The following is a 17,781-nucleotide window of genomic DNA, read 5'->3' as shown; positions in this document are numbered from 1 at the left end:
ACCCAAAACATGACTAAATCCGCTTGTTTTCATGGGGGAGTCCAAACCACTACACTAGTGGGCTTATGCAGAAACATCTTTGTAAAAGAATAAAAATCTATTTTGTACTATATCTAGTTATTACAAACATCTCTCGTACATGTAAGACTATTGTGAATCCTACCTCTATGAGATAAGAGGCCAGCAATTTTGTAGACGATTGTGGTAAATGTGTGTCATTCCCAATTGTAAAAACTCAGAAGCAACCATGGAAAAAAGGTTAAATAGAACGTATGTAATGTGAAATGTTCTATGGAAGGGAAATTTATTGGTTGCAGTGTGGCCCTATATAAGGGACTTGATCCTTAATCTTAAGAGAAATTATCAAATTTTTGAACTGATAGAAATATCAAAGCTACAATCACATGCTAATTCTAAATCTCGTTCAATGCAACAACAGGTACCACCAGAACTATCCCATCACAATGAGCCAGTAATTTTAACATGTCGCTTTAGCTTGTAACTTCCCAACATCAATGGAGACAGCAAAACCTGCGTATCAGTTTCCTAAATTACATTCCAAGACCTATTGAGCCATGCAGAACAGCCAGTTGGGTGGAACTTTTTAAAGCCTTTAATAATTGGGGGAAAAATCTGAGAAATTTGTGGAAACAGAGAATTCTTGTAATATTGGGTAGAGTGTCACCTTCAAGAATCAACATGAGCGTGGTGAAGCAAACCTCGAGCATTATGCAGAAGAGCATTGGCCTCCTCATTTGAGGCATCAAGGATGCGCAATTCTCTGATCTCTTCCTGCCATTTCTCAATTTGTTCCTTGTGCACCCTGCACCCACAAATTTCAATCATCGAAAACCCAAATAATAAATAACTCTCGTCTCTAGCTAGATTATTTTGATACAAGAAATATTGAAGGAGGGAGTTTGAAAACAAGACTTTGGGAGTAAAGGTAATTACTCTTAACCACTTAGCTACAACCCTTTCCGTCTCCGCTAGAGTATTAAATTAATATTAATATTACCCGATATCTATTACAAAAGCAACAGAAAAACAAAATAAAATAAAATAACTCAAAAACATATAAACTTTGCAACAAACATATAAACTTTGCAACCCACACAATCATCCGCTCTTCGAATTCATCACCAATCTTCTGAAACATGGCCTTCCCTGATCCCAGAAGTTCAGATACCTATGTAAAACTCCAATTATAATAGGAACAAAAAAAGAAAAAGAAAATTGTAAATACAATCAAACAAGGATTTTTTTTATTTTTCATTTTTTGTTTCATTTACACTGAAATTGAACAGTTAATTACCAGCTGAGTGAACCGTTCGATCTTTTCAAGAATATGAGCGACTGCAAGCTCCACCTCCTCAGATCCAGCAACGAACGTCTCCAACTCTTCATTCTGTGCCTTTTCTGAGTCTGAGATCGCTCCTTCTTCTTCCTCCTGGTAATTTCAACAATCAGATTTCAGACACTAACACAACGGCAGAAGAAGCACAAGGCACCGTTTGGAGATCGCAGAATGCGTTATACTTACATCTGGTTTCATGCGTTTTCTTCTAGATTCACTGTCTTTGTTCTCCATTTGGATCGATCGTCGACGAAGCTAATTAAGCGATCAGCCAAACAGAACCTTGCGATTACAAAAACAGTACGAAATTAAGCATAAATCTTCATTAACATTAATAATCTTACTATTAAGCATAACGTAATAAGCATCCGTGCCTTCGATCTCAATCTGATTGACTGCGATGAAGACGACGATTCAAATCTTCGTCTTCGTCTTGTCTTCTCCAACTATCAGACGCGCGGGAACTCTGTTTCTACAGACCAAATTTTGTGAAGGAAAGCGTGTTATTTATTGGGTCCAAGCAACATTTGGTTGGGCTTGATATTTATTTTAAATTTCAAAATAGGCCCAACTGGGTAGGCCCATCTTGGCTCATTGGGCCCTGTCTGATATGCTGAAACTTCTAAATACCAATTTTTCTCATAAACTGTTGATAAGTGCCAGCAACATAAAGATTTTCTTTTTAAAAAAAATATATTTTTAACCAATAAAGGATTACAAAAGAAAATTATAGCTCAAATGGTTAAGAATAACATCCGAAGTTCTGCGAATACCCCTTTTTTCAATATTGTTTGTATCAAAGCAAAAAAAAAAGTTCCTTACAAATCAATATGTGCTGATAAATGATAGTGATAAAATTTGATATTTAGGAATTTGCATCACCCAAGTTTATCTTTATAATTTTAAAATGACTGAATTTAAATTTCTGACAATTAAAGATTTCAGTGTTTAAATTTATGTATGTCGAATTTTGTAAATGATAGACTTTGTAAATGACACTATAGAAATTATAAAATGACACATATTTTAATGAAAATTAAATTCAAAAGATTTTGATTCTATAATTTTTATATTTTTTTTTGGCACGTTATTTGATAAATTCCGAGCTTAAGTCACAAGGGAATTGTTAGAATATTTGGCTCATATGAAAAAAAAACAAAAACTTTGGCAACGGAGTCCAACGGATTTTTTTTAAAAAAATTGATAATGAATTGCCACACAAGAAAAAGAAAATAATAATTGGATTGGGGAGGTAAACTGGGGCGCTCTATTTCTCGGTTTCATATGCAGCCAACTACGGCGGTGCCCGCTTCTTCTTCTTCATTCCTGTTCTGGAAATTTCTCTCTTAGAGGCTCTGCCTGAACCCTGAACCCTAAGACCTCCATCTCTCTTCCTCTTTGTCAATGCCTCTGAGTCGAAATTCCTTATCTTGCTTTCAGTCCTGTTGTGGGCGTGAGTTCGCATTGTAATTCTCTAATGGGTGTGAATGAAAACTGAGAAAGGCGGGAGGCCATACACGAAAAGAAATGTTCGAAGGAGTTGTTAATCAGGTCATTTCGGGTTTTCTCGGTCGCTACTTTAGAGATATTCAGAGACACCAGCTCAAGTTCACCCTATGGGAAGGTATAATTTTTACACAGAGACGTAAACCCAATTTTTTTATATTCCGTATTTAATTTTGGGTTTTATGATATTGGTTTCATATCTGTTACTGAGAATTGATTGAATTATGCAGCTGTTCTTTGATTTGCACACTTGAAAATACATGGGCCACACACACAAAACACAAAATGTTTGGCAAAAAATTGGTCATAATATAGCATAGGTAAGGAATCTTAATTAATTGATATGTGAATTGAATTTCATATGTTATCATGCAGGGGCACTGTTCTTGGAAAATCTAGAGCTAAGTCTTGAAGCCTTTGATTATCTCCAGTTGCCTTTTGCTCTAAAGCAAGGTATTTTTGACCTCCTCTTCTTACTATCGTCGTTCTTAAAAGTTCTTCCAAGTTGGACATCTGTAAATTTTTTTATTTGTTAATTTATATACGAATGAACCAGTATTTTGGGGTGTATACATTATGTACTGATGTAAGTAAACTTGTATCTTATTGACCCAGTAATTTGGGGTTTCATGTCCTTGGTTTAGAATTGTTCAGCAATGCTAATTGGCGATCTTTTGAACTTCAAATGGATTCAACACACTGAAAAATGTCACTTGTTCCTGCACATGTATTTTTTCGTGATTCCAATAATTATTTTTCTTCTAAGTTTAACTACGTTGTGTCTTCGTTACACTTAGAAAATCAGATATGCACGGTCCAGATTTTTATTTTTATGAGTAGCCATTTTGTTTATTTTACATTATTTTTGTAGAGTCAATGTTTGGGACCAATGACCATACATTTAAGGTTTGTACGGCTGCTAACATAATTCTTTAGGATCATTTGGTGGAATAATTCTGTGAGATTGAGATTACTGGGATAACTAATAGAATAATATTGAATTTGTGCTGAAACTATTAACAGGGTTTATTTGGCGCTGTAGTCTTATGTCTAATAACATGGCATAATAGTTCTATAAGTACATTAGGAATATTATTGAAAGCAGTAGGTGTAACTTTCTACCTATGGTTTTATTTAATTTTTTGTTTTATCTTTTGGGATGGATGGGTATCTTATGTCTCATGCTGTACAAACCGGATTTGGTGTTCTCGTACCTAGAATCCTGCATGATAACTTCTTAACTGGTGGATTAGGAGAAAAATAGTGTGATTTTCGTGGCATTATTGTCTATATGTGTTCACAGTTATTCTTGGTAACTACATCTAATCATGGACTTCATTGATAGGGCGGGTTGGAAAGCTAAGCATCAAAATTCCTTGGAAAAAGCTTGGTTGGGACCCCATCGAAATTGTTTTAGAAAATGTCTTTCTTTCTGCAGCCCAACGGGATGATCAAGAGGTAATTTTCACTCTCAGATATGTATGTTTGAAAGAAAATGTACTTGGATTTGACAAGCAGAAATTCATTGGTATATGTAGTGAAATGAAAATAAATCATAAGACTTAACTAAAACTGTGAAAAATAGAAAGAAATCTGTTTTACAGATAATCTAAAGGTATCCAATATCATGTAAATTTCAGAAAGGAGAAAAATTGAGAGAGTATCTGGAAATTTTTATTTATTAAAATCGTTGTTGTTAAGTTATTTTCTCTGGTGTAGTGGAGTTTGGATGAAGTTGAAAGACGAGAGCTGGCTGGAAAAAAGGCCAAACTTGCTGCAGCAGAGCTGGCAAAACTATCAAAACGTGTTTGTGGTAAGCTTCTGAAATACCATTTTCAATAATGTTAAATTTTTTGAAAATGTAGTTATTCTATGGTAATACTTTGATAGTTATAAGGGCTGCAGTGACATTTTAAAAAGAGTTAAGTCAACTCATAATTTTAGGCAAACAAATCATCAAATGAGGTACCACTATATTATTGTTATTTTAACGTTTGAGTGAAGTCTGGTTGGGCTTTTGTTTCATCTTGGTTATCATTTTTTTCATATACGAAGTAATTGTTCTGTTTACTACCAAAAAAGTTCATATTGTGTTAAACCAATTAGGTGATAAGCTATCACCATATCTTGTCTGTACTCATGGAACGTGGCCTACAGTTCATGGGCAGCTCCTCACTGTCGAGGACAGATTGCAATGATCTCATTCTTGTCAAAATAGTTCTCTTAGTATTCATGGAAGTTCTAGATTTTTAAGGGGAGAGGTTCTTTACAAATTAAAGTTTGGCAACTACTTGAAACTATGTGTGCTTATATGTTTCTTTTTTGGGCAGAAAATCAGGCTGGGCTTATATCATATATTTCTGCAAAGGTGACATTACCTTCTGAACTTCAAATTTTGGTTGATTTTTGTGATGCATTTTGTTCTTTATTATTCCATCTCAATACTTTAAAAGAAAAAGAGTTAATTGTCTAATTTGGTACTCTTGAAGGCATCTTAAGATCAATATTTTTGGGATTTGTGATCATTACTGGATGGCACTGATGTTTATTCCTTTCCCCTCCTAGGCTCTTGACAGCATCCAAGTGTCAATCAAAGATTTTCATATCTTGTACCATGACAAGCTGAGTGACTCGGTAAATTTTCTCCATGTTAGTCCTTGTTAATTTTAAATTTAAAAAATATATATATCTCTTTGGTGTAGCTAGTTGTTCTGTATTCAATTCATGGTTTTTGTCTTAATATTTTTTGTTTATTATGTTTCCTATTAAATAAAAGTTATTTATTATACTAATAAATTTTTTTATTTGTAATTTAATATTATTATACAAGTTAAAAGAACTATTGAAAAACCTACTTTATATTGTTGTTTGCTAAGATGTGGATGTCATTTGGTATTTGAAGTTACTTTCCCGTCTTCACAACTTTTTTCTTAATTAACAACGCATAAATTTCCAGTCTTGCTTATTGTTTTCCAGGCGTATACTGTGTTCGGCTTAAAGTTGTCCAGCTTGAGGACAATGAAGCAAAATCCTTTTGGGTAATTCACAGTTTCTTCTGGTATACTGGTAGTTTCAACTGTTTTTCTTAAAGTTATTCTTTTTCGTGTTTACACTGGTTCAAACTCAGGAGAGTCTTTGAATAGGCGTATGGAATGTTCAAGTGTGTTTTTTTGTCTATATTTGGCCTACATTGTTTTCAACTGCAGTAATGTTAGCTAGAATTTCATGGTTGCATTGTGCCCCCTTTTCCATCTCTGTTAACTTATATGGACGAATGTTAGCATGCAACAGGTTTATACAATGCTTGGATTTTTTGTCAGTTTACAGTTTCAGGAAAATAAAAAATCTGATTTGATTGTTTGTGAATCACCATATTTGTCTTCCTTGTTTTGATGAAACTGCTGAAACTGCAGAACTCTTAATAGAAAATCAAATACTGGAATAAGATGAAAAGTGTACAACAATTAGTAGGACGCAAACATCTCACAAGCACGGGAAACTGTAATCACATAATTAAATATGAAACCATAGAATCAACTCGTGAAAAAATCCACTTAATACAGCAGTTCTCCCAATAAAAAAGAATTGCAATAAGGGGAAATTCTCTCAAATCTTTGGATAGAGAAGCCATAGCGAGGCTAAGAACGTAATCCTATCCCACATTAATTCCACAAAAGAGCCAAAGCACATTGCCGAAGGGTAATCACTTTGTATTTAGCCCCTAACCCAAGGAGTTCCCAGAAGCATCCCATAACAGCTTCTAGGGCGCACCCACGACAGACCAAACACATTGAACACACCCCAGCCCCCGAACCATGGATCTGACTAGTAAGCCTACAAAGCAGAAAATGTGGCCCCAGATCTGAGAAGTAATAAAACTTTTGTGTATTTCCGAACTAAGAATGAGGTCGACAATAGCAGTATTTGACCATGGAAACTTCAATTGATAGTGCGAAGTTGGTGTGCTTGTTGGCATAGGTGGTGGTAGTGAACTGTGGAGCTATGAGGTTGTGGTTTGGTTTATGGGGGTCATCACGGGCTATGGATGTGGGTTGGTTGTGACGCTAATGGTGTTGAATGGGTGAGACTAAGGGTGGGTTAGTGTTCTGGTTGAGTGACTTATATTGCTTATTTCTATGATGTTTGTACTTCTTTTTTTGTTCCCTTGTTTCTTTAAATTATTTGTTTTATGTTTATGGGTATACTACTTGCATACATTTGCTGCAGTGATTTACCTGCCACTGCCTTTGTCTTGATTTTGTTTCGTTTGTTCTCTTGTTGAGTACTCTTCTTTGCCCTTCATAAACAAAATAAATGGCTGTGGATTGTGGACCTTTTATGTTCTTATGGCATGTGCCAAATGGCTTTTAATTTTATCAATCTCTAATGTCTCAGGTCATCAGGTGGAAAAGGTGGCCAAGATAATAAATTTGTGGATATTACAGGTTTGGAATTTTATTGTGGCACATTTCATGGAGCGATGGAATTGATGACTATGAACAATGGTGGGGACTCTGAATTGTGGCACGATACAAGATCGGACAGAGAAAGATATGACTCTATATTGTCACCTTGTGATGTTTCCCTGTCACTTTCGGTATGAAAGTCAATTTTTTTTCTTTTTGTTTCTTTTGTTATAGTTGTATATCATGAGCTCTCTCTCCCCCTTGTTTCTTTTTTTTTTTTGACAAAGGTTTGTTTATGATTTTTCACAGGATTTCAATTATTTTGTATCAACTTGTCTTTGGAATATGAGATTGGTCATTGAAGAGTCTCTTTGTATTTTACCCATCTGAAACCTTAAAAAAATTCCTCCACCACCATCAATTTTGAGTTGTAGGCACCAACTTCCATCTCCAATATGTCAGAAACAAATGCATCTTTATCAACTACCAAATTTTTAAATACCTGATGTTGGGTTTCTTTTTATTTGTCTTATTGTATGTAACTGCTAATCTGATGTTGTAGCTGGTATAGTTGGTTGGTGTAAGCAGGGTTAGTTTCTTAAGCTCTCAGGACATCTCGTCGACTGTGTGATACAGTTCATTTATTTATGAAATTTTGTTTCCTATAAAAAAATAATAATATAGAATTACAGATTGAACTCCACACCACTAATTGTTCTAAGTTCGTTGATAGTCTGACCAATACAATGTGTTTCTTAAGACAAGAACAAGAAAATAATACAAAGAACACAACATCAAGCAAAAAAAAGCCGCCATAAGAGAGGGAGGAACTTGCTCTGACACCATGTTAAGAAAAAGAAAGAATAGAGAGGGAAACAACCATATTATTAAATGGTTGCATCTTGCAAAGAATGATAACTAATGCATAAAATACAGTGATAACTAATGCATAAAATACAAGCCCTTTAAATAAGGCTACCTTGAAACGCTAAAGATGCTAAAAATACAAAAATACTTTTGACAATATAAATATTTTTTTTATTAGTAAGTTAAATATTCTCATGGTTAGTAAGTTATTTTTTATTGTATTGTCCAGGTATATGCATATATATATGTGTGTGTGTGTGTGTGTGTGTGTGTGTGTGTGTGTGTCTTCATGGCAGAGAGTCCTTCTAATTGTTCAAAATGAAGTTGTACTTTGTATAACAGATGTTAATAATTATAGACTTTTTTCTCCTGTATACAGAAGTTGAGTGACATACTTCAATGCAGGTCAACAGATCAGGACAGCTTGATAACAATAATCCACAGTACTCTATCAACGCTGAGATAACTGGCTTGGTTGGTAAATTTTCTTTAAGGTGTCTGTGAAACAAGTTTAATTGGTGTACTATCTTCTCATATATTTTCATGATGTGCTTGTCAGGTGATGTCTTTAAATGAGGTTCAGTTGCAACAGATTTTAATTCTGTGGGATTACCTGTGCACATCTGAATTGAGAAATAAGTAAGTTTTTTTTGTCCATACTTCTTTTAGCCTCTACATTTGTAACCACTGTGTTGGTAAACTAAAAATTTGTTCCACTTCTTTGTCAATAAGACTCTAGTATATAGAGGGGCTTCAAGAAGATGGTGCCTAGAGCCTTCTGGGAAATTTTCTTGTAAATCCAATTTAAATAAGTTGAGACATATACCAGGCAGTCCACCTTTTCTTCCTTTCAGCATATTTTGGAAATCAAAGGTTCCACCAAGGTTAAGGTTTTTTCTTAGTTTATGCCCACATCAGTGTATCTTATGTAAAAGATCAGGGAAGAGTGTGAATCCTGTTTTCTTATCTTTCCCTTTTAGCTGGAAGTTACGGTGTTCTTTATTTAATGAGATTAATCAAGGCCAACCTTCTTCTGTCTTTATTTCAATATTTTTTCTTTTATCTTAGTTATCAATTTTGTAAAAGTTGGCGATATTCCAAAAAAGGAGAATGTGCTTCGCGTAAGACTTTAATAATTTTCTGCATAGCTGGCTCACTGTCGTGATACTACTGTTATTTCTGTTGTTGTAAAGTTTATATTCAGCTGAGGCATTCCTGGTTGAAACTTGAAACTTGCAAAAATAAGTAACATCTGAATCTCAAGTGGGTTTAAATTGATCTCTGGTGATTGAATTGTGAAGGTATTGGCGGTATCGTCCATGGTGTAGTCTGTTATCCAAAAAAATGAAGGGCTGGCAAATACTGTGGTGGCGTTATGCGCAAGAATCTATCCTATCAGATGTTCGTAAGAGATTAAGAAAATCCTCGTGGAGATACTTTGGACAGAGACTGTAAGTCTGTTTCTGTTTATACTTTACCCTCTGTCATACTCATTGAGGCATAACAAGTAATTTTTTTTTATAAATTTAAATGTTAACATTGCAATATTTATTCCTGATTGCAGAAGTTCTTGCCGGAAGTATGTTAACCTATATAAAACTAAGCTGGATTTTCTTCGCCATTATCAGGTGATTGTTGTACTTGTTTACTGTCTTCGTAAAATCCAAATTATATATGGTTTGATAATATTGCGCAGGGCTCTTAATGCACATGCAAATGTGTGGATGTATCTAATTATTTCTGGTATGATTGTTTATCATAAATGTCTTCTAGTTACACTAAATAGTAAGAGCAGTGGATATAACATCATATTTGTTGAAAACACTTGTGTTCTCTAGTTGTTCTGCTTTTGGCAGAAATATATTCAAAGCTCCCCTCTTTACCCCCACTATGGTGCGAGAAATAAAAATGGCCTTTGTCGAGGAATCCAGCTCAATCAAGCCAGAAGAACAATTACATTAGAGGCCTTTATAGTTGAATTTAACTTCATGAGGACCTTAGAGGTCCATGATAATTCGAATCTTTCTCGAAGAGAAAGAAATTTTATTCAATGCAGACAAGGCTTCGACTATAAACAAGTACATTCAAACTCTACTCACAACAGTTCCGAAATCAAATCCTAGATCAGCTCGTAACAGCCACATTAACAGGCAGCATTCGGTTTCTTATAAAAAAAAAAAACTACATTAAAGATGAACTTATTGTAGGGCTGGTTGTGTAAAAGTGCTGTTATTGTAGTTATATTATGATAGTTGAACTTAGATGGATAAGAATTCGTTCAACTTTATCTTTTTTGTCTCCCTCGATAATTTTTTTGCGACTTTTATTTTAGAAGTTAATGAAGAAATCTACGAGGATTTTATTGGAAGTCATATTTTATTGAATAGAAAGCAATATTAATATCCTGCACGCTATAAGTCCGGGACCATGTTGTACTGGATACGTATGATGTTACATTATAGGGCTGGTTGTGTAAAAGTGCTATCTTCTTTTTTAAGCATGAGGTATGAACATTCAATTTAAAGGTTGGTTTCAGTCATGATATTATGTTTCTTGTTATCAGCCAATTGACGAAAGTACTCAATGGGAATTGGAGCAAATGGAGAAAGAATTAGACATAGATGATATTTTAAGTTACAGGTCTACTGCTGAATGTGAGCTGCAGGTATAAGTGACATTCCTTTGTAGGTTTGGACACATATCAGTGTGTTATTTCCTATTCCATTATCATAAAATTTGTTTCTTAAAAAGAAATTTCATTATCTCTAGGCATTTTTAGAATTAACTTATGCGAAGTTTTGCTTGTTAAATTTGGATATTTCTAACCACGTGGTTGTATGTTCGTTCAGGAATTTTTGTCGAACTCTTCAACTTCACACACAATTGAAAATGTTGCCAGTATTTCTGTGGAGAGGATACCTAATGATGAGCGTTCAGCGGGCAAATCCCGTGGATGGCTGAACTGGCTATCCCGTGGCATGCTTGGTGCTGGAGGAACAGATGATTCGGGTCAATTTTCTGGTGTTGTTTCTGATGAAGTTATTAAGGTATTTCTCATCCAATTAGGTAGCAGTAAAGTAGGTTGTTGCTAAATTTTAAATACTGTGATTTATTACATGTGCAGGATATATATGAGGCCACAGAGTTCAATCCTCCAGTTTTATCTAATCAGGATGCTCTGACAGACAAGATCAGTATATGTGCACTGCAGTTCAGCATTCATCAGATTTCTGCAACGCTGAGAAACATGTATGATGCCTATTTTCAGTACTTAATCTGGCTAAAAAGAATACTAAGTTACTAATTTGTTAAGTATTTGGCTGCTGGAGTTTGGATTTGCATTATGCTTGAGCTTGGCATGAGTGAAGAAAAGCTTGACAAAACTGAGGTGAAGCTGAGCAGAGTTGGATGTTATTTCTACATGTCACTTTCACTTTTGACATCATCTCCCTTGAAGATATCTTAGTGTCACATATAAATTAAATTGAAAACTTTACTAAAAATAGTAGCTAAACTTTACTAATTGGTGAACAGAAAATAGTAGCTAAACTTTACTAAAAATGTTCTTACTAGTTTTGGAAGGATTCCCTTGCCAGACGAGAAAGTCGAACACTGGATGCTGGCAGACTGTTAATTTGATTCACTGATAAGATGACAGTTTGATGGCATAACATGCCTAATGGTAGTAGTGTTCATCTCATTGAAACCTAATCCCTGGATCCATGAATTACGCGATTCCAAAATATTGTTGATATCGTAGTTCAGATGTATTTGAACAAAGAACCATCCCAGAAAGAAAGAAATGTTAGGGATAAGGGTTCAGGCAGATAGCAATTTGCTGTGATAGGGGGCGTTTTTCTATTTTTCTGTAAGAGGTCAAAGAATAGCTGCATTTGATGGCTCTTTCTATCCTAATTCGTAGACAAGTGGAAGCCATTGTGAAATGTTTGTTTTCTATGGTTTCAGTAATGTTACAAAAATGCCTCTGTTGATTGTACCGTATCATTAGATTAGAGTTAAATCTTCTTTTTGATGATCTGTTGGAGTGGATTTCCAATCCATCATTTGTATATATTTATAAATTAATTATTTGATGTCTCTCTTCTGGAAGCTGTTATTGGCAGTCCAAAAACATACCATGCACTCATTCCTTGTAATAACACAAGGGAGAAATTGCAACTGCAAGAGTGCGTGATGACTTTTTTGGAGTTTCAATAACAGTCCCCTTCCCTTCTATTTTTTTCTTTATATGCCAACCAAAAGGTTTTATTTTTATATTAGTTGCTTCATCTGTCTCTGTAAGTGATCTATTTCTATCTTTCACGAACAAAAGATGCATGCACTGGTGTTTTTTGTCTTTTTTTTTTTCCCGGTGTACTATTACCTTTATCATTTACTTATTTTAGGTACTATATGGTTTAATTTGTCAGGAAGTATGGCCAGGAAATTGCTGAGTTGATGTTGAATGGGGTGATTGTAGAGTGTAAGTTTTGGGAAGAATCTGCTACCATTGTCACCACTGTCAACTCAGGGCAGATGGTTTATCCTTGTAGCAAGAAAGTCATTCTGCATATGAGAAGGGTTCGTAATTGATTTTTTCGTTGTCCTTTAGTTGATGTTTCTTTTTCTTTTCTTTTTTGGGGTAAAATTGCAGACATTTTTTAAAACAAAATTTATAAAAAGAAACAAAGGTTTTTGTAAAGTGTAAGTTTTGGGAAGAATCTGCTACCATGTCACCACTGTCAACTCAGGGCAGATGGTTTATCCTTGTAGCAAGGAAGTCATTCTGCATATGAGAAGGGTTTGTAATTGATTTTTTCGTTGTCCTTTAGTTGATGTTTCTTTTTTTCTTTTTTTTTGGGGGTAAAATTGCAGACATTTTTTAAAACAAAATTTATAAAAAGAAACAAAGGTTTTCTTTTCTGGGGAGTAAATGACTTTCATGTTAGGTATTAAGTGTTTCTGTGAAACTCCAGTGGATAATCAAAGCTCATTCAACCCACCTTTCTGATGGTCTTACGTACTGGGGCAATATGCCTGAGTTAGACAGAGATGAAACTTTCTATGCCATTTATTATATAATTAATTTGTTACTTGTGGGTGTTTAGATACTGTTACTTGCACCACCGTGATTCATGTATCTCAAGCCATGCTAATTTCCAAACCAGTTGACCGCATACTCAATGGACTCTCTTTCCAATAAGAAATGTTGCTTAAAATAACATCTTTATGGAATCGTTAATTTCTAGCACGCAATCTTATAGAAGACAGTTCCTGTGAATGATCATTTTCTTTTCAGCCTATTATTGAGAAGAAACTATTGGACAATGAGCATCCTTCCTGTAAATTGCAAGTGGATGTGTCACCAAACCTTGAGGTTGAGATGTCCATTAAGGTAGCATTACAATCTATTGCCGTTAGATACTGAGTAGGTTATTTAAGGACCCTCTCTTGGATATCTAGATATGTTTTGGTTGTTGTTATTTGTCTGGAAGTTGTTTACTGACTGTTGCATTATCCAACACCTGTACCTAGGGCATGCTTCAACCACTCGAAGTTACTATTGATGCAGAATTTTTCCTAAATCTGATTGATTTTTTTGGAGTTTTGAAGTCCTTTGAAGGTCAGCATGGAAGGGTAAGAATTGATATAAATTTGTTGCTACAAGTTTCTGTTTTATTATTGGTCTTTGCCTTGCATGATTATCAGCAACTCTGTTGAAGCTCGATATTACACACACACACACACACACACACACATATATATATATATATCTCCCCATCTGGTTTGATTTTTGTCTATGCTCACAAAATTGATTCTTTGCTGCTACTATGTTTTCGGACCCAGATTTAAAAAAATTAAAAAAAAACATTTAAAATGCAACTCAGAGTGTCAAGTTGCTCGAATTTCTAAAGTTGGAGAGTTTTAATTAGCAAAGGTTGCGAAGGTTATGTGAGAAGATACCATTTTAGTAGTGTTCTAAAGTTGGAGAGTTTTAAAAATAGAACATACCATTTTAGTAGTGTTCTCTTGCTTCGCTCACGGAAAAATGATACAAGAGTGAAAACTTTGTTCACTATGCTTAATGAATTCCTTCCCTTACCACATTGATAAGCTTTTGGATGTTCTTGACTGGAGGTTTTCTCCATTCAACCACTGACACTTGAAATATGAACTGCTGCAGGTCCTCTTGTCGCTGAATGGGATCGAAAATGTCAATGGTCGACTGTTGTCAAAAGCTGAGTAAGTTTTCTTGTTGCCACTTGCAATGTTCCATTGCTTGTCTCTACCCTAAGAATTATCGACATCCATGATGTTGTCAAGGCTTGTACAAACTGATGAATATATCAATGTTATTGTTTGCAGATATCTTTTATCCCATCTTAGGAAAGTGTTGTGGGATGTTAGTATCTTCAATATTATCATAAATGTTCCTTGGAGAGATGCAATATCTGAGCAGCATAACTTGGTAATTCCCATGATACATGTTACATAAAATGTTGCTTTTTGAATTTGACATTTATTGATGCTATTTTATGGATAAAAAAAGTACAATAAATGCGGACAAGAATCCCGCATCAGAATTACAAAACAGATCTACAGTAAAAACTACAACATATCCCATACCAGCGCTAAAACAAACATGTAACTGCCCAAGTGCAGCCTTCACTTAAAAATAATAGAAGATAATATAGATTCCCAAAATGAAGCTCAAAACCCAATTCTAGCCCAAAGCGATACGCACCTGCCTCTCTGTGATCTCACAGTTCCTCCTTTTCTTCTCCATCCGAATGACCTAGAAGACAGCCAAAGCGCTGCAACCCAAAGAGGACTTTAGCCATCTTCCTTTGTTCAAAGACCACATGTTTTTCGCTTAACAAGGAGAAGCACCTTGCCGGTATCACTCAGCACCAAAATCCAAAAATAATTTCACTCATAAACTTGAAGCTACCATGCAATGCATGAACAAGTGATCTGCACTTTGTGCCTGCATCTTGCACACGGTGCGCCAATGATGCGAAAACTACAATATGGTCCACTTCTTTGTAGCAGATTAAAACAATTCATCTTGTAATGCCCTGCAAGCCAACTGAAGGCCTTAAACTTAGGAGGAACCTTTGCTTTCCAAATTGTACTAGCTGGCCAAAGTTCTGATAAAAAATCTGAAAAGAGGCTTCAGAGAAAGCTCCAGATGATTCCAGCCTGCATCTTCTCATATCAGACGTGCCATCAATCAGTCCAACTCAATTTTTTTTTCTTTCTAAAGGATAAATGAGACCTTAGTAATAAATGGAAAGGTCACAAAGTTACAAAGGACAAGGTGTCATCTGACAACCAAAACTAACAAGCTACCAACCAAACCATAAACATTCAATTCAATAGCAGTCCACCCTTCTTGATGTTTAACTATTTTTGAGAAAAAATATTGCGTAATGCTTTTGGAGTACACTGAAGATCTTTTATTTTTGTCTTCTTATTTCTCCCTTCTATTGCAATTTTGATAGGTATTTGAAGCAGGATCTCTTATGTTTAGGACTAAATGCGATATGGGGTCTAATCCATCAGATAATGAACAAGCATATGCTCTGAATAACTTATTAACTTCCGTTTCTGAGTGTAAAGTTCCTCTAAGCTTCCAACTTCAAGATCTATATGATCACTTTGAGGTCAAGTTAAATGATTTTGAGGTTAGTTTCTAGTCAGATACTCTGAACTCCTATCTATTCTTTCAGATTTTTGGTGATCAAATTATTGATAATAATGTTATTGTGCAGATGAAGATAACTATGCCTTCTCATACTTTTCCGATCTCTATCTTGGAGAAACTCAGTGCTTCTATCTCCTTGGCACGTTGCTTGATCCAAGATGAATCTGTATTGAAACAGTTGGAGGCATGTTTATTAGTAAAATATTTTTTTAAATAAAAGATCATGCTTACCCTGTCTTGGTTATATCTTAGCTGAATACCATCGTACTTCCTTCTCTTTTAATTGTTGAAAACCTTATTATGGTCTTTTGCATTGTACTTTGTGGTTTACAAGTTTGAGCTGATGCTTTATTTGCACATTGCATTTTCTTTTTCTTCTTAATCATTGTCCACATCTCTGGATGGCGCGTCCTATTAGGAAAGCACATAGTACATGCTAGGCTGAATTTCTGACCATGCCTGCCTGAACTAAAGTTAGACCAATCTAGTTAATTTGAAGTAGAATGACTCACTGATCCAGGCAAGAAGAAGCTATACAAGAAAAGAAAAGTTCAAAGGTTAATCTATATAGAACATTGGTTTGATTTATGGTTACGTAATGGCATAACATGCAGGCTAGTAAAGTCCTGTTGTACTTTATGTTTGTATTTTGAAGCTGTTGTTTTAGTTTTGCTTAAGTTTTCTCAACACTTTAAAATTCTGGGGTGATCTGGAAAATTCAAAATACGCTAGATGCAGTGTACAAGTCCTGCTTATGTATCATACTGTAGCCTTCTACTCTTCGTAGTGCTACCAGTGTTAGTTTTGTCTTGTGTCTTACTTATATTTCATTTGTATTGCTTCAATTTATTGTTTTTTATAGTATTAAAATTGACAATGTGAACAAACAAAATGAAGCAGATATTAAAGTACTGTTTTATCATTGTTTACCACATAAAAATGCTTTAATTGCCCACTTACCAGCTATGCATACATGTGTAGAAGTTTGCATATGCATATATAAACATGTCCTTGGTGTTAGAATATAAAATAACTGTGGGCTTACATTCTAACAATTTAAGCTTTTAGGAATAGTGTAAACCAACAAACTTATCATGGTGTTAGAGAAGGAGATCCTAAGTTTGAATCCCTGTATTTTCATCCCCTAATGTAAGTTAAATTCCACATTGGGCTCTCTACATGTGGGAAGAGGTCCACATGTGAGTGGGACTGTGGGAGTGATTGAATATGAAATAATCGTTGGTTCATATCCTAGTAGTTTCAACTTTTGAAAACATTGGTGAACCAACAAAATTTATCAATTGGTAGACTGCTTAGCATCATGAAACTGCTTTTAACTTTTTATTTTTGCTAGTTTAAGAGATAGTTTGGTTGTTCTCAGTTGGTTTGTTGTTTGAAAAGATTCTCAGTTTTTCTTTTAATTTCAGGTTTATATCAATGTATCATCACTTAATGCTCATTTCTCCCCATCCCTATATGCTGCAATTCTGGGATTAATTGCTTACCTAGTTGCTCTGCAATCGAGCTCTGAATCTGTATCCTTGGAAACTATTGATTCATTTAATGTCGCATCAAAGGGATCGAGGAGTCCTGTTTTCGGTTTCTCTACCAATGTCAAACTGGAGACAGTCAGCTGTCGTGTAGAACTTGAAAATGAGAAAGAAAACAGTTCATCCATTATGCTTGTGTTCCAACAATTGAATATCAGGTATTTTTACTTGTTTTTTATTTGTGGTGGTGTATACATGTGGGCTTGCCTATGTGTTTGCACTCTTGAGCAGACAATTACATCCACTTGCATGTTTTACCATTGATTGCGTAAACTGATAGCACATTGCATGCCAGAGTTGCAAGTATCTCTGCCACCGGATTGTAATGGACTACCCTTGTATTTTTTTCTTTTTGATTTGTAAAGTTCAGAAATGTTATTGGCACTC

General features: G+C 34.9%; 2 protein-coding genes across 5 annotated transcripts in view; one reads left to right on the top strand and one right to left on the bottom strand.

Moving 5' to 3' along the window:
• Nucleotides 1–235: 235 nt before the first annotated feature.
• Nucleotides 236–1,886, bottom strand: LOC117622861. Of its 2 annotated transcripts, none has more exons than XM_034353643.1 (6): nucleotides 1,702–1,815; nucleotides 1,544–1,612; nucleotides 1,316–1,450; nucleotides 1,116–1,189; nucleotides 686–823; nucleotides 236–531 (listed from the first exon to the last, which is right to left on the bottom strand). In XM_034353643.1, the coding sequence occupies exons 1-5, from the start codon at nucleotides 1,723–1,725 to the stop codon at nucleotides 688–690; spliced, it is 438 nt and encodes a 145-aa protein (XP_034209534.1). In that variant the 5' UTR covers nucleotides 1,726–1,815; the 3' UTR covers nucleotides 236–531; nucleotides 686–687. The 2 variants fall into 2 exon arrangements, with proteins under 2 accessions (XP_034209534.1, XP_034209535.1); XM_034353644.1 differs by having other exon boundaries at nucleotides 265–531; nucleotides 1,544–1,639; nucleotides 1,732–1,886.
• Nucleotides 1,887–2,619: 733 nt separating this feature from the next.
• The window catches only part of LOC117620640, a 32,200-nt gene continuing 17,038 nt past the window's right edge, over nucleotides 2,620–17,781 (top strand). For all 3 annotated transcript variants that reach the window (XM_034350771.1, XM_034350772.1, XM_034350770.1), the window contains exons 1-23: nucleotides 2,620–2,981; nucleotides 3,239–3,316; nucleotides 4,209–4,321; nucleotides 4,583–4,676; nucleotides 5,194–5,231; nucleotides 5,429–5,512; nucleotides 5,840–5,901; nucleotides 7,259–7,460; nucleotides 8,542–8,610; nucleotides 8,696–8,775; nucleotides 9,438–9,587; nucleotides 9,701–9,764; nucleotides 10,700–10,801; nucleotides 10,986–11,183; nucleotides 11,261–11,385; nucleotides 12,567–12,717; nucleotides 13,436–13,531; nucleotides 13,672–13,773; nucleotides 14,321–14,379; nucleotides 14,503–14,605; nucleotides 15,642–15,824; nucleotides 15,912–16,028; nucleotides 17,272–17,552. In XM_034350771.1, coding sequence (XP_034206662.1) covers nucleotides 2,885–2,981; nucleotides 3,239–3,316; nucleotides 4,209–4,321; nucleotides 4,583–4,676; nucleotides 5,194–5,231; nucleotides 5,429–5,512; nucleotides 5,840–5,901; nucleotides 7,259–7,460; nucleotides 8,542–8,610; nucleotides 8,696–8,775; nucleotides 9,438–9,587; nucleotides 9,701–9,764; nucleotides 10,700–10,801; nucleotides 10,986–11,183; nucleotides 11,261–11,385; nucleotides 12,567–12,717; nucleotides 13,436–13,531; nucleotides 13,672–13,773; nucleotides 14,321–14,379; nucleotides 14,503–14,605; nucleotides 15,642–15,824; nucleotides 15,912–16,028; nucleotides 17,272–17,552 — 2,648 coding nt within the window. In that variant the 5' untranslated portion in view covers nucleotides 2,620–2,884. The remainder of the gene's footprint in view (nucleotides 2,982–3,238; nucleotides 3,317–4,208; nucleotides 4,322–4,582; nucleotides 4,677–5,193; nucleotides 5,232–5,428; nucleotides 5,513–5,839; nucleotides 5,902–7,258; nucleotides 7,461–8,541; nucleotides 8,611–8,695; nucleotides 8,776–9,437; nucleotides 9,588–9,700; nucleotides 9,765–10,699; nucleotides 10,802–10,985; nucleotides 11,184–11,260; nucleotides 11,386–12,566; nucleotides 12,718–13,435; nucleotides 13,532–13,671; nucleotides 13,774–14,320; nucleotides 14,380–14,502; nucleotides 14,606–15,641; nucleotides 15,825–15,911; nucleotides 16,029–17,271; nucleotides 17,553–17,781) is intronic.

This window comes from Prunus dulcis, chromosome 3, assembly GCF_902201215.1.
Source record: "Prunus dulcis chromosome 3, ALMONDv2, whole genome shotgun sequence".
Classification (NCBI taxonomy): domain Eukaryota; kingdom Viridiplantae; phylum Streptophyta; class Magnoliopsida; order Rosales; family Rosaceae; genus Prunus; species Prunus dulcis.
Note: the sequence above shows the minus strand (reverse complement) of the source record. Positions and strands in the feature narration are given on the sequence as shown.

Bases quoted from the DNA above. Each gene is read 5' to 3' on its own strand.
- LOC117622861 (XM_034353643.1), bottom strand. From the start codon at position 1,725: ATGCTTATTACGTTATGCTTAATA. The intron at 1,613-1,701 runs GTAAGATTATTA...TCGCTTAATTAG, and splicing joins TTATTACGTTATGCTTAATA to CTTCGTCGACGATCGATCCA. The intron at 1,451-1,543 runs GTAAGTATAACG...TGAAATTACCAG, and splicing joins GAAAACGCATGAAACCAGAT to GAGGAAGAAGAAGGAGCGAT.